Source organism: Alternaria hordeiaustralica (genome assembly GCF_023758085.1).
Source record: "Alternaria hordeiaustralica strain BMP 2776 chromosome Unknown scaffold_9, whole genome shotgun sequence".
Classification (NCBI taxonomy): domain Eukaryota; kingdom Fungi; phylum Ascomycota; class Dothideomycetes; order Pleosporales; family Pleosporaceae; genus Alternaria; species Alternaria hordeiaustralica.
The window spans coordinates 471,442-484,649 of NW_026056781.1; the positions used below are offsets into that span (position 1 = coordinate 471,442).

General features: G+C 51.4%; 6 protein-coding genes across 6 annotated transcripts; 5 read left to right on the forward strand and 1 right to left on the reverse strand.

Moving 5' to 3' along the window:
* Positions 1-45: 45 nt before the first annotated feature.
* On the forward strand, positions 46-916 carry J4E84_005398 (uncharacterized protein; the record flags this gene model as incomplete). Its single annotated transcript, XM_049387995.1, has 2 exons — positions 46-271; positions 324-916. 2 exons carry the CDS (start codon positions 46-48, stop codon positions 914-916), a joined length of 819 nt encoding a protein of 272 aa, XP_049244235.1.
* Positions 917-1,048: 132 nt separating this feature from the next.
* J4E84_005399 (uncharacterized protein) lies at positions 1,049-2,298 on the reverse strand (the record flags this gene model as incomplete). Its single annotated transcript, XM_049387996.1, has 2 exons — positions 1,049-2,172; positions 2,229-2,298. The coding sequence occupies 2 exons, from the start codon at positions 2,296-2,298 to the stop codon at positions 1,049-1,051; spliced, it is 1,194 nt and encodes a 397-aa protein (XP_049244236.1).
* Positions 2,299-5,068: 2,770 nt separating this feature from the next.
* J4E84_005400 (uncharacterized protein) lies at positions 5,069-5,974 on the forward strand (the record flags this gene model as incomplete). The annotated part of the gene is made up of 1 exon (XM_049387997.1): positions 5,069-5,974. One exon carries the CDS (start codon positions 5,069-5,071, stop codon positions 5,972-5,974), a length of 906 nt encoding a protein of 301 aa, XP_049244237.1.
* A 177-nt stretch (positions 5,975-6,151) lies between these two features.
* J4E84_005401 (uncharacterized protein) lies at positions 6,152-7,771 on the forward strand (the record flags this gene model as incomplete). The annotated part of the gene is made up of 1 exon (XM_049387998.1): positions 6,152-7,771. The coding sequence occupies one exon, from the start codon at positions 6,152-6,154 to the stop codon at positions 7,769-7,771; it is 1,620 nt and encodes a 539-aa protein (XP_049244238.1).
* A 951-nt stretch (positions 7,772-8,722) lies between these two features.
* On the forward strand, positions 8,723-10,874 carry J4E84_005402 (uncharacterized protein; the record flags this gene model as incomplete). Its single annotated transcript, XM_049387999.1, has 2 exons — positions 8,723-9,424; positions 9,492-10,874. 2 exons carry the CDS (start codon positions 8,723-8,725, stop codon positions 10,872-10,874), a joined length of 2,085 nt encoding a protein of 694 aa, XP_049244239.1.
* A 628-nt stretch (positions 10,875-11,502) lies between these two features.
* J4E84_005403 (uncharacterized protein) lies at positions 11,503-13,100 on the forward strand (the record flags this gene model as incomplete). The annotated part of the gene is made up of 4 exons (XM_049388000.1): positions 11,503-11,788; positions 11,838-12,112; positions 12,161-12,285; positions 12,338-13,100. 4 exons carry the CDS (start codon positions 11,503-11,505, stop codon positions 13,098-13,100), a joined length of 1,449 nt encoding a protein of 482 aa, XP_049244240.1.
* Positions 13,101-13,208: the final 108 nt, after the last annotated feature.

The window sequence follows — 13,208 nt, forward strand, 5'->3', positions numbered from 1 at the left end:
GTCGCAGTGCACTCGAAGGCCCGCCTCTCCAGCAACTGAGCGGCCATGCTGCTCCCACGGATATTCGCGCCCGTCCGCGCATCATTGGCAACATCTACGACATTCATCGCGCCATCTACACGTGTTCTCGACGCCCTCCGCGTGACCAATGGCACCTCGGCGCCCACCCCGGTTCTCTCCTTCGTAAGGCACTCAGCGCATCAGGCCCAAGGACGAGCCAACGGAGCAAAAGATGGACCTGGTAAACGTTTAGGAGCAAAGAAGAGCGGAGGTATGTCCACAGTTCGAAGAAGCAATTAAGAGCCTGGCTAACGGCATTGTAGGAGAGTATGTCATCCCAGGAAACATCATCTTCCGACAACGAGGGACGGCCTGGTTTCCCGGCGAGAACTGCAAATTCGGCCGCGACCACTGCATCTTCGCTACAGAGTCTGGTTACGTGCGATACTACCGTGACCCGAAGAAACACCCCAAGAGGCAATACATTGGTGTCGCCCTCGAGAAAGACCACACCCTTCCATACCCACCAAACGCCGCGAGACGGAGACGCTTAAATATGCTCGCCGTTCCTATCACTACATCAACGAATCCTTCTGCGGACGCAGTTGTCATAACCGATTTACAAGTTGGCGACGGCACAGGCAGTCCAAGCAGCGTCCGCGATACCCCGCGCGAAGCGACACGGAAGGGATTGAGCTTGACCGCTGGCAAGGGATACGCGTACCGTGAGGCAAATTGGCAGATTGGACGTGCGGCCGAGAAGGCGGGTGTGCAGGTTAAGGAGTTTGTGCCGGGTGACCGATGGACGGCCTGGAGGAAGAGGAGCACAAGGATCCAAGCGAACATAGAGAGGAAGAGGCTCCGGAATGCTGGCAAGAAGGCTAGCAAACCGAAAGCGAGAAAGGCAAGGGCCTAATCAACGAGACGACATACTGCGGGTTGTATGAATACATGTGTAAACTGAAGATATACAGCCTTTGACTGGCGATTTACGAGCACAAGAAGCGCGTATGTGAACAAACGCTGAAAAGTGGAGAATTTGACATGACTATAATCTGGCAGAGTCCTTCCATACCAAGCCCCCTTGGTCCTCGACATAATGCCTACCCTTAGTCCATCCCATCCATGTGGCCAATGTATCTTCGCCCCCACTGCCAGGCTTCAAGCCCTTCTCGCTCCATCCACTGCCATCCATTCCTATACCCTGGCCCTCTGCTGCCGACCTCCCATCATGACCATCGTGTATCGCATATCCAGGTGAGGACTTGAGGGTTACAGCAGGCCGTTGATCGAAGCCCTGGGTCTCGAGTTCACCCTGTATCAGCACGGGCGTGCAGCATGCATCTGTGCCGTCGAAGATGGCCTCCCATTCCTCGCGCGTTTTCTTCTTGAACTCGGCGGCGAAGAAGTCCTTCAACTTTGGCCAGTCCGCTCTGTCGTCCCTATTACCAGGTAGATCCGACGGCTCCAGGCCCATGCCCTTGAGTAAAGCGGCGTAGAACTGGGGTTCAATAGCGCCCACTGCCATATACTTTCCATCCTTTGTCTCATATGTATCGTAGAATGGCGCTCCACCATCTAGCATATTCGTGCCCCTTTCCCTCTTCCAGACCTCTGTCTTCAATCCCAACCTTGGCATAGTCGCCAATATCGCACTCCCGTCAACCATGTTTGCCTCGACAACCTGTCCATAGCCGCTTCTTTCTCTCGCCAGCAGCGCAAGCAATATACCAATGAAGCACATTGCGCCGCCTCCCGCGAAATCTCCCACGACATTGCCCGGCGCATACGGTTTTTCCCCTTTCCTGCCAAACATGCTCAACACGCCGGATACAGCAATGTAGTTGATATCGTGCCCGGCCATTTGACTGTATTTGCCATCCCGACGGAAGCCCGTCATGCGAGCTACGATCAGTCGCTTGTTCAACTTCAACAGCACCTGTTCAGGGTCGAGACCGGCTTTCTCGAGGACGCCAGGTCGGAAGGGATCGATTACCACGTCGACTTGAGGGATGATCTTCTTGATAAGGGCGAGCCCCGCGGGCGATTTGAGGTTCACGCATATCGAGGTTTTGCGCCGCGTTAATTGATCGGAGGATGGGGCTGAGGGTGCGCGGTCGAGGCGGAGGACTGTGGCGCCGTAGTCTGCGAGGAGCATGCCCGCGAAGGGGCCTGAAGACTGTTAGATAGAGCCTAGGCATTGTTTTTTGAAGAGAGTCTGAGGTTACCTGGGGCCAGTCCTGCAAACTCGAGGACGCGTACGTCCGCGAGTGGAGGTGGTTGGTTTGCTGACGGCATGACGAGGTAGCTGGAGGTAGTATATTACTTGGGACGATTGAAAGGATGCGCGTGAAGAGAGAAAAACGCGAGCTTAGTAGTAAACATGCTCGACGTCGACATTGTTGGCCGTCGCGCCGGCTAAGGACTCCCGCGGGGAAGCATGCTCTGGAAGCCGAGGTGCGGATGTGGAGAGCTTGAAAGCTGGGGTAGTAGCTTCATCGTTCGCGTTTGGTCTGTTTGTCTCCACGTGCGACCATCACGACGAGTCGATATATCCCTAGCCCTAAATATCTCAGAACGAGTCTGATGAGTTATGACATGTCATCCCATAATATATATGGCGCGCTTCGCCCTGCTCTTCCAAGGTGCTATGACTGCTAGCATTAGGCACCAGCGCGCGTATGCCTACGTGAGCGGCTCTTCAAGGATCAATAACTCTGCAGAAGTCGCGGAGCTGTTCTTTCAAACGCTGGACGAGCGTGGCTTCCTTCCAAGATTCACCCGTGCTCGAACACATCATGCCTCCCCAGTTGAGAGCGCGAACGTCTCGCGTCAAACCTCAATCTTACGCTCTTTCTTCCAATTCCTCTTCCAGTCAAAGTCACCTCCTCATGTCTGAATCAACCGCGCAATCGACAAGCAATGCGCCTTCAATCTACACCATCAACCTTTCACTACCACCGCGCGAACGCTATGTGTTGGTCGCCACCGAATACGCCCATGTTCTGCGCCAGATGCCGTGTCTCTACGATGAAGCAGTTCAGCACTTGAAGTTGCCTACTGGGATTTTTCATCTCTTAGGCCGTCTGTTCTTGCGTCGTCTTCACAGCGACGAACAGACTGAGGAACTCAGGGGCATTAGCGAAGCATCTGGCGTGCCTATGTACTTACTCGTCGCTTACAATGTCTTCCTGGACCTTCTCATGGGCTGCACGAGTGGCGGAGTCATGGTAAAAGATCCCGAAGCCGAGACAACGATGATGCATTTCCGAACGCTAGATTGGTCCATGCCTCTCCTGAGACAAGCAATTGTGCAATTCGACTTCATCGAGGGCGTGGGCGGCGGAGTGATAGCGAGTACAATTGGCTACGTTGGTTTCGTGGGTGCACTTACAGGTGTAAGGAAGGGATTGAGTGTCTCACTCAACTTTCGACCCTATCACAACGCCCGGGGAATTTCAGGACCCAACATCAAATATTACTGGAACACTCTCATGGTGCTTCTGGGGAAGAGACCGAGCATCTCCACCCTCATACGCGATTGCCTTCTACCTAGGTCGAGCGCACCTCGCAGACGGCACAGGCTCTCTAAGAAATCTTCACAAGAACGAAGAGATTCGTCATCCGCACTAATGCCGCCATATAATGCATCTGACGCACCCAACAACATCGTAACTATGCAGACATCAGTGGCGTATTTGATATTCTGTACCAGTGCAGAGACCATCATCCTGGAGAAAGACTTCCACAGCGCAAGGATTTTACGCTCATCAACCTTTATCAGCACCACTAATCACGACGTATCGTTGGAGTCTACAGCCAATCCGCACGCCAACCAGAACCAGGCCGTCCATACTCAGGGCCGGAATCACAGCTTCCTCAATGCCGGTATGCAAGAAGTACTCGAAGAAAGCATCATGCGAAAACAGTGTCTAGAGCGAAAATGGCGAGAATGGACCCAGGAGCAAGGCCGTAAAGCGAAGCGAGGACAAGATGCAGCAGTAGGCGTGAGTCCAGAGAAACTAATTAAATGGTTGAAACAGTACCCGGTGTGTAATGAGGTTACACACTTTGTCTGTGTCATGGATCCAGCAGAAGGGATGTTCAGATGGGTGCGGGCTTTTGAGGAGGGCGAGATTCCGTTTCAGGGTTGATATCAGGCTTGTTGGCTGTTCAGGTCACTTGTAAATAATAGCACTTCTCGATCAAGAAGATGGGCTGTTCGCGTCTATCGTGTTGCTAGGGGTGCAGGCCTCGGCTCACGATGGATGCGGGAGCTAATACTAATGCGGTTTGCCACCGTTTACCTTCCCGTTCCTGATGGTTCTGCAGTTCTCTCAAACTTCAGACGCCGCCCACTTCCGCGACCTATTGAGTCATTAGTCGATTATGCCAAACTTCAGGTGGTTCTATTGAATGACCATTACGGTGATAGAGCACCGAAGATGCGACGCACGTCTAGATGGCAACGCACAAGAGATCCAGGACCGGCTGTTGGACTTGTCGGGGGGCTGGATATAAGTGTGACGAGGTGAAGCCTTTTTGTGGGCGTTGCACAAGACTAAACATCATCTGCAAAGGCTATGGAGTCAAGCTGAAATGGCAGGACGACGCCGCTAATACGTTGGCAAAGCCACCACGGAAGAGTCGGAAGAAGAAGGCTATCGACGATGACCAAGCACTCAGCCCAGCGTCTACTATTAGCTTCGAATCCATACAATCGGCAGTTACGAGTCCAGATGTACTGTTCTCATCGCCTGACTCGGCGAAAAGTATGCCTGCTTTACCCTTCAACAGCCCTGTCCTGTCCTATGGGATATCTCCAACCGATCGATGGCTCCTTAGTTATTGGGGAGAACAACTCTCAAAGCTGTTGTCAGTTTCACCTCAAAATGGCATCGCAACACCATTCCAACGACATTTGACGGCCATGGCCTACGAATCGCCAGCACTTAGATCGACAGTCCTCTCAATGGCTGCAAATCATCTCGCATTTGCATCAAACGATGCTTCACTTCACCTACAAGGCTACCGTCATCAACGAGACGCAATTCAAGAGCTCCAAAGGATGATTCAAGATCCAGTGAAGATGGATACTGAGCCAGCGCTGGCCACTGTCATGATGATGCAGGTTTCGGCGCGATTGTTTGGCGATGAGGATGAAGCCAACGTCGCGAACCATCTGACTGGCGCCAAAGCCATGATAACAGGGCGTAGTGGGGGTAACTGGCTTGTCTCATCGAGTGCTCGCTTCCTCCTGAGCCTGTTTGCATACCACGACATTCTGTCTTCCGTGTCAAGAGGCTCGCAGCCATTATTGGATCATGAAATGGACTTTGTCGCCATCGAAGGGGAGAAAGAGCTAGAAAGTATCGCAAAAGTCCTAGTGGTCGTTGCAAAGATCAGTCAGCTGCAACACGCTATCAAGACGAGAAGAGCGCTATCACCAACAAGCCCTGCTTTGTCGGAAGATGAAAATACCACTGGCCAACATATCCAGCAAATTCTATTAGCCATGGAATTCGGTGCATGTAAGAGGGGGAACAGCGAAGAGCGCATAGACATTAGCTCGACAGCTGAAGCTTATCGCCACGCCGCCTTCATTTACCTCTACCGAACCTGGCTTGATATAGGTGCTCCCAATCCGATAAGCATGGAGCATATCAATCAGTGTCTATCACAGCTACAACAAGTCGACATTCGTTCGCCTTTAACATCAGCGCATATGTGGCCGCTGTTCACCGCGGGCTGCGAAGCGATCGACAGCACACAACGACAATTCGTCCGTGATCGATTTGAAAAGCTGTATGCTGTAAAGCATTTCCCCAGCTTGAAACGCGTCATGCGCGATATCGAACATGTTTGGGCAGCCAAGGATATGGAGCAGCAGATGAAAGGCCAGGATGGAATGGCCAAGGTTGACTGCATCCAAGTCATCCTAAAAAGGAGGGGGCGGGAGGTCGATCTTGCGTGAGATTTTGCCTAACGGACGTAGCTTGCTTTGCGCACAGACAGGTGGTTCTTACACGTGAGGCAACACTCGGATGGAGCGAGGCTCCGTTTGCGCCGGATGATATAAAAAATGGGATTCGGTGGCCTATGCTGCGTCTATTATACCTTCGACCAGCCAGACTACACTCAACCAGCCACAATGAATACCCCAACTTCCGTCTCTCACTTAGAGTCTCTACCCGCAGAGCTCTTCAACCGCGTTTTGAGCTATGTGTTTAATCCTTACGATTGTGAGATCGACGAGTCCGACACCGCGTTCGGCGGTTACCGCTTCGAAACTTCCCTTCTACGCATCAGCAAGAGCATCCATGAGCTCGCGAAGAGCTATGTGCATCACATGCTGTCTTGGATACGTTTCGACATCAACTGGGGCGCTTTCGCAATTCAGCCACACTGGCTTGGTGTAAAATACATCAATATTCGTCATGTCAAAGCCGCCAAAACACTCCCGGACGAATATCTGAACCTGAGTCTACGGTCCGTACCTCAGGAAGCTCCAGCTGGGCGTTTGCACATCAAGATAGAGTTTCCACATGCCAGCGATAAAACCCAAGAGGATGTTACACGCATGGTCAAGAGTGATGCAAACATCTCTATGTCCCTGCTAGTACTTGAGAAAGACCTACCTGGTTTCATGCAGGTACTTCGCATGAACGACCTAGCCTATTGTCACCGCAAATTCCCAGGGACTACAATCTCCAATGGTGTACGTGCACGTCCTGGTGTTCACGGCATGAAATCTGAGATCGTTATCGCACATGGCCAACAGCTCGAGCGCTATCAACATCTAATCTTAGAGTTTCACGTCATGTGGAATGTACTCCACAAGACTGCCGTTACTGGACACGCAGATAGCCATCTTGCTAAGAAGTCTGCGGACTTTATACAGGGGCAGCATGAACATCAAGCGCGAGAGTCGGTCGGTTTCTCGAAGGCAGACATGAACGCTAAGTTGCCTATCGAGCTCATGGGAGAAGGGATATCATCTCTCCTTTGGCTCAAACACCGGGGCGACGAGTATCTCACAAAAGGTTTATACGCAAATGCTTACATGTGCTACTCTAGCGCATGCACTCTTGAGAAATACTGGCTAAAAATGGCTCCACCGCCTGCTAATTTCACCGTTTGGTCACTTGCCGGCTTCCTCTATGTCACCTTTGGAGTGACGCTCATGTTCAATATGGCGATCGCCAAGATGAAAGGGCGCTTGGACTTGGTTCTTAAACATCCTCGTGGCACATCAATGTTTGGATACTACGGTATGCTCGCTATTCTCAGCGGTGGCGGTGGACTTCTTGATGATCAACGCTATATGGAGCTGAGCATGGTAGCCATGATCTACGAAATGTTGACTGAGGACCTCAACCAGGGTGATCGATTGTTCGATCTCGTTGGCAAAACTTGGGAGGATGACGACACAATCGATGATCTATCGCCAGATCTAGGTCTTCTGTACGACACTGTCAAGGAACTCGACGATGCAGAACCCACACCCGCTTCTGGCCCTAAGAGTCCTGATGGACTGAAGGCAGCAGTAGCAAGTGGCTTCGCAAATGTCGCGCCGCTGAAGTGGGCGGTCTCAGTTGACAACTTCCCGAATCCATTGCGAGAAGTCGTCCAGTTCTTGCCACGGGTTCAGCTCTTGCCGGACGGTGCTGTGGAGAACCCTAGTGGATATAGCTTCCAGATCCCGGTGTACTGCCAGCCAACTGATGAGCAGCGCATCAATGGAGAGGACCACCCGAGGTATCTCGTGTAAGGAATGCTCAAGGACATTCGCGGTATTCTAGGTGAAAGCCTTGTGTACAAGGTACATGTCGCTGTTGATATGACGTACAGGCAGGAGGCTTGAGCGTTCCAACCTAAAGTTATCCAACAAAGTTTATTGAGGTCTTCTGTGTCTAAAAGGTTGTGATTTCTCATCGTGCACTTTGGTTCGAAGCTGCCAAGGTAAGCCCTAGTCGCAGAACCACAAGAGATCATACCTAGGTATCTCGTGAATCGCCCACATGCGCGACGGCGGCGATGGCAGAATATACGCTTTCATCACTTGGAAGCTGACGAGATGCATCGACATAATAGCAGACTACACGTCAAAGATGTGCACGCCGGTAATAGCACGCGCCCGTGAGGCGCAATATTACGACGAGCGCGACAATTCGGTGGACTATCCTGCAGATGGCCATATAACTATAATCCGCAAGCTCGAACAAGCATTGCAAGCTCTCGATCATTCGAGGTCCTATCTGCTCAAAAATCACGATAATTATGGGTTGTGTATGTACCGCTCCTATGACACCGCCTGCGCAACCGAAAAAATGCGCAGCCAGCTCTAATGGATCGCTTGGTTCCTTCTCCGCAGCGCTATATCGCAATCACCCAATAGGAAATCTCGGGTCGCATCGATACAAGACGTAAAGATGCGGGTGAGATGGGTGTTGAACTGTCTGATGGTGCGTGAAGAAACAGAAGGGAGGCCGGGCAAATTTTCGATGTTATCGAGGATCTGCTTGGCGCGCTAGTCCAGGCATAGACTGGCGCCGACTGTCTTCCCGAGGGGTCTCCACTTAGGGCCCCTTCCCAGCCACTTTCAGACATATGCAGAAAGATCAGGTCCATGGTGAGCTTTGTGGCTTACCCCGCGATTGTCATCCTCGGCGATGGGGAGAAGAACGGCTGAGCTTCACACATCAAACGCCTGTCCGCCGACATGGACACGCAATCTACCACCGCAAGGACTGTGGCCAGCAGGGACGCGAGCATTGAATACATCAGCGACAACATCTTTCAATTGACACTCTCCCCAGAGAACAAAGCGGAAGTGTTTGAGCCTGGCCTTTCCAAGCTCGACCAAGGTCAAGAGGAGGCCAGCCTCATCCTTCGAAATTTGACCTCATGGTGTCCAGATGTCGCTGCTCAGTTTGCCCAACGCTCAACTACCACGATCCTGAAGACACCGTTCCGTCTGGTCTTTCCTTCAGACGCTCGGGGGGCTTTCGACAAAGACCTGTATCCACGACAGTATTTCGCGATCTCCTATTGCTGGCATTCAGGCGACTATCCGAACCCGAATTATGAACCGCATGATCGTTGGCCTTTCAGCAAGCCCTTTGTAGATGCCATTCTGGGTGAGAAAGAAAACCCTCGCATAGGACTTTGGATTGATCAGCTATGCATTGACCAAGAAGACACTCTCGACAAGCAGATGTCTGTTGCCGCCATGGATGTGATTTATCGATCATGCATGCGTCTGCTGGTTCTGTTACAAGACGTGAAACTTACTGAGGCGGAGACGTACCTCGTGGAGAACTTCGATATATCCAAAATACAGTGGCACAAGGCATGGCTACCGGAGCCGGAGGTTAGACCACTCTATTTGTCTTTCTACAAGAAGATCAACGCAGCGAGATGGGTACGTGAAGCTCCAAGAAAAAGGAGATCCTGGGGCACACACTGACTTGCTCGTTCTTACCTTGTAGTGGGATCGTGCCTGGTGTTTCCATGAATTCAACGTCAACGAACCATGGAGCGACAAAAGGCAGCGATACAGGAATCACAACGCGACGTTCTTCATGAATGGACCGGGTGATTCCATAGTCAAGATGAAATGGGTGAATCTCCATGTCATCATGTCTACAGCGATAGACTTGCCGTCTCATGACAACGATATCAACCTAAACGCTTTCAAAGGCCGAGAAATATTCACGGGCTTTGCTAACCAAGGCGGACCTCCTACAGCGACCATGAAATCGAGTATTATGGCCTCGCATAACAGTGTAGCTCGAAAAGGCTGTCAGAATCTTGGAGACCGCATCAGCATCATGATAAACATCAGTGGGCGTGCCCTCGCATACTTCGGCGAAGCCTTGAACAACAAAGACGAGGTGCTATATTTCAGCGCACTTCTCGCTCTAGCGGCAGGAGAGACATACCCACTCAGTATGACGGACCCTACATCGATCAAACTCATGGGCAATAAGACGTGGCTTTCGCGAAGCCTCGGTACTGGCGATGCTATAATTCCAAAATTCCCCCTTGGAAGTGTGCAGGGCATCCGCCAGGTTTCGACCGAAGTCATCAAAATCGACATGATTTTTCTTCAAAGGCTCGGTATACCAACAGATCACAGCTTCGAGCTGGACGCTGTTGGCCAAGTTTTCCCTGGCACAATACCAACTACAGAGCCCGCAAAGTATGCCGCTGATGCAAGCAAATCGCATTTACCTGCCGCCCAGACGGACAGCGAATGCGACGAGCACCGACGAAGGTTCATCGCCACTTGTATCAGCAATGGTATTCAGTTTACTGCCAATCTATGGGAGCAGCTAAAACGTGATGTTGTACACCCCAACTATAACCAAGGCATTTTCCGAGATCTGCAGCCAAACACTGCCCTGAGTATACCAGCACAAAGGTTTTTGGACCAACTACAACGAGATGCAACTCCAGAAACGTTGGAAAGTACTGTATTTGATGTGGATGACGCCAACATCTTCTTGACCTGGGTAACCGATCCTCGTTCAATGTATTACATCGGCTCTCTTTCATTCCGCTTGCAATGCACCATGGATGGGCGTCAGGCTCTCATGACTATCACGAGCATTAAGGAAGACTGGAAAGATGCCAAGCTTGAGGAGCTTCAAGCTGCAATCCCTACTGATTTGCTTAACGCGAGTTGCATGACGTCGAGGGTTTGGATTCTGCAACCATTGGAGATCGATGAAGGCGTTGTGTTGAGATGGAAGATTGTGGCAAAAGCGCTGCTGCTCGGTGAGCCGAATTTGATGGAGGAGTTGAGACTGCATGGTAATCAAGACGATGCGGTGGTAGCGTTGAAGGCGGACACATGCGTGGGTGGTTAGCATGTTATGGGCCTATGTACCGAGGTTGGTGCGTAGCGCAGGACACCGGACTTGCTGTTGCCAACCTTAAAAGTATTGCGAGCTCCATTGAGACCATCAATATACTCTCAGTGCCATCTTTACGGGCAGCTTACTTCGCTCCGGCGCACCACATGCTACATTCTTATTCAATGACTTGCTGTTGTTATTGGTCATGCTGTATCATGGCGGACGGACGAGCACAGCTGCACGGCCTGTGCTTATTCACGAGCCTGACAGGTAACCTACATTACTAATTCCCCCGGAAGCGCATCAATCGTCCATCCGAATTGTAACGTACACTATCACCCTACTCGACAATGAAGTTTGCTTCCACGGAGTTCGCCTTCGTGTCGCCTGCTTTTGAGTGGCTTGTTCGCTTGCTGCAGCCTTGGGAATGACGCCCCTCTTGTGCGATTGCCCTGCATGTTCACGCTCTCGGCATCTCCTTCAGCTCCTCTGCCACTCCGCCCCAGTCTCGCTATCGATATGACGCCGAAGCCCCAATGTCGATGACATAAGTTTGTCGCCGCGCTCACTTATGCCTTGGGTATATATCAAGATATCGAGCTCTCTGTGAGGGCCACAATCACGGCCCGCAATCATCGGCATGGATCGCTCCACGAAACCAAGCTTCAACTTTGTGAATCTCACACACCCCGACGATCTCAAAAATGAAGAAACGCAACTGCGCATTCGACGTCTAGCCATGACTGAGGTCGGTAAAGCGAGAAGAAAACCCAAAACGAAGAGGGCGCGCAATGAAATCGTCCTTGAGTTTCGCAATCCGTCTGAGAGTCGCATCGATATCGACCGGTTCGGTGGCGGTCAGCTTGATCCCTTCAACGCCTACCCCATTGAACTTGATGACTCTGATCGAGCCCTATTAGCGAACAGTAGGTGCATCCATTCGTTTTGGTCCGACTCTTTCCTGACTTGGCGTAGTCTTTACTACCGAAGACAGCAATCATCCTAGCCAGCTCCGTGGCTCCTGGTACCCCGTTGGACTCAGCGATGCGGCAGCTTTTCACAACATGCTTTCCAACTCACAAAACTTCTTGTTCCAGAGGCGCAACGGATATTACCCTTCACAGGATGATGCCATAGCGTTGAAATACCACAACAAGGCGCTTCGCCACACCACCCAGATGATGAACGATCCGGCGAAGCGCACGAGTGATGAAGCTATAGGTGCTGTGGTTTCTTTCATGATCCACTTTGTAAGTCGCCCGTGTGAGGACAATGGCGGCAAGGCTGACAATCTTCAGGCTCTATTGGGGAACTTTACCAGCAGTGATTGGCAGAAACATAGTAACGCACTAGTCAGGATAGTGGGACTCAGGGGCGGATTTGACACCATTGAGAAAGAGCACTTACGAGTTACGATCAGCTGGTCAGCATCTCCGGGTGAACCCAAGGCTTGCTATCTGCTGACGCCTGAATAGGGCAGACCTCATAGGAAGCTTCTATCAAGACCACCCTCCTATTGTACCAATGCCACGACAATGGATAGTTGACTCGAAATCTCCATCGAACTCCCCACGGACGTGTAACGGCATATCGTTAGTCTGGAAACAGCAGCTACCAATGCAGCTCGACTTTGTCACCATCTTTGATGATGTAGTCCAATTGATCTCTCTCGATAGAGCTTTCAATGAGGAGCAGTTGATGCTTGCGATCACGAGCGGTAGCTGGCTGGAACCGGCAATATACCGCCTCTTGGCTATACGTCCTCTAAACCACGGCAACGCCAGAGAGAAAGTGGTCGAGGAGGTTTGTCGACTTGGAACTCTACTCTTCTTGGCACCAGTTTGGAGAAGTTTTGGTCAATCACCAGTATGGACGGCTGCTATATCTCGCAATCTCCTCCTTGTACTCACGAAGAACATGGTCGAATGGAACGATTTGAAGCCTTTACTCATCTGGGTGCTCTACGCCGCCGCAATCGAGACCAAGGATCTGGCAGAACGGAGCCAGTTCGTATTCATGCTTGGCATTCTGATGAGCGGTATGCAGCTCCAGGCGTGGAATGATATCATGTTGATTGTGAAAACCGTATTGTGGGTGGAAAAGGTTTTCGCAGGTACTGACGAATTGATTCGCGACGAGGTTATGCAGATCGTCAACCACAATCCTATGAATATGTTCCCGGTTGAAACTACGCCGCCGCCAAGTTTCTTGGACGACTTTGCGGCGGAAACAGGATAGAGCTAGACTAGATCTGGAATGAAGACACCCTTGTTGCTGCAGCTACCAATAGCAAGACTTAGCATTGCTGCTTGACCTCGCTCTCTTACAGTCGTTGTACGTACAGTA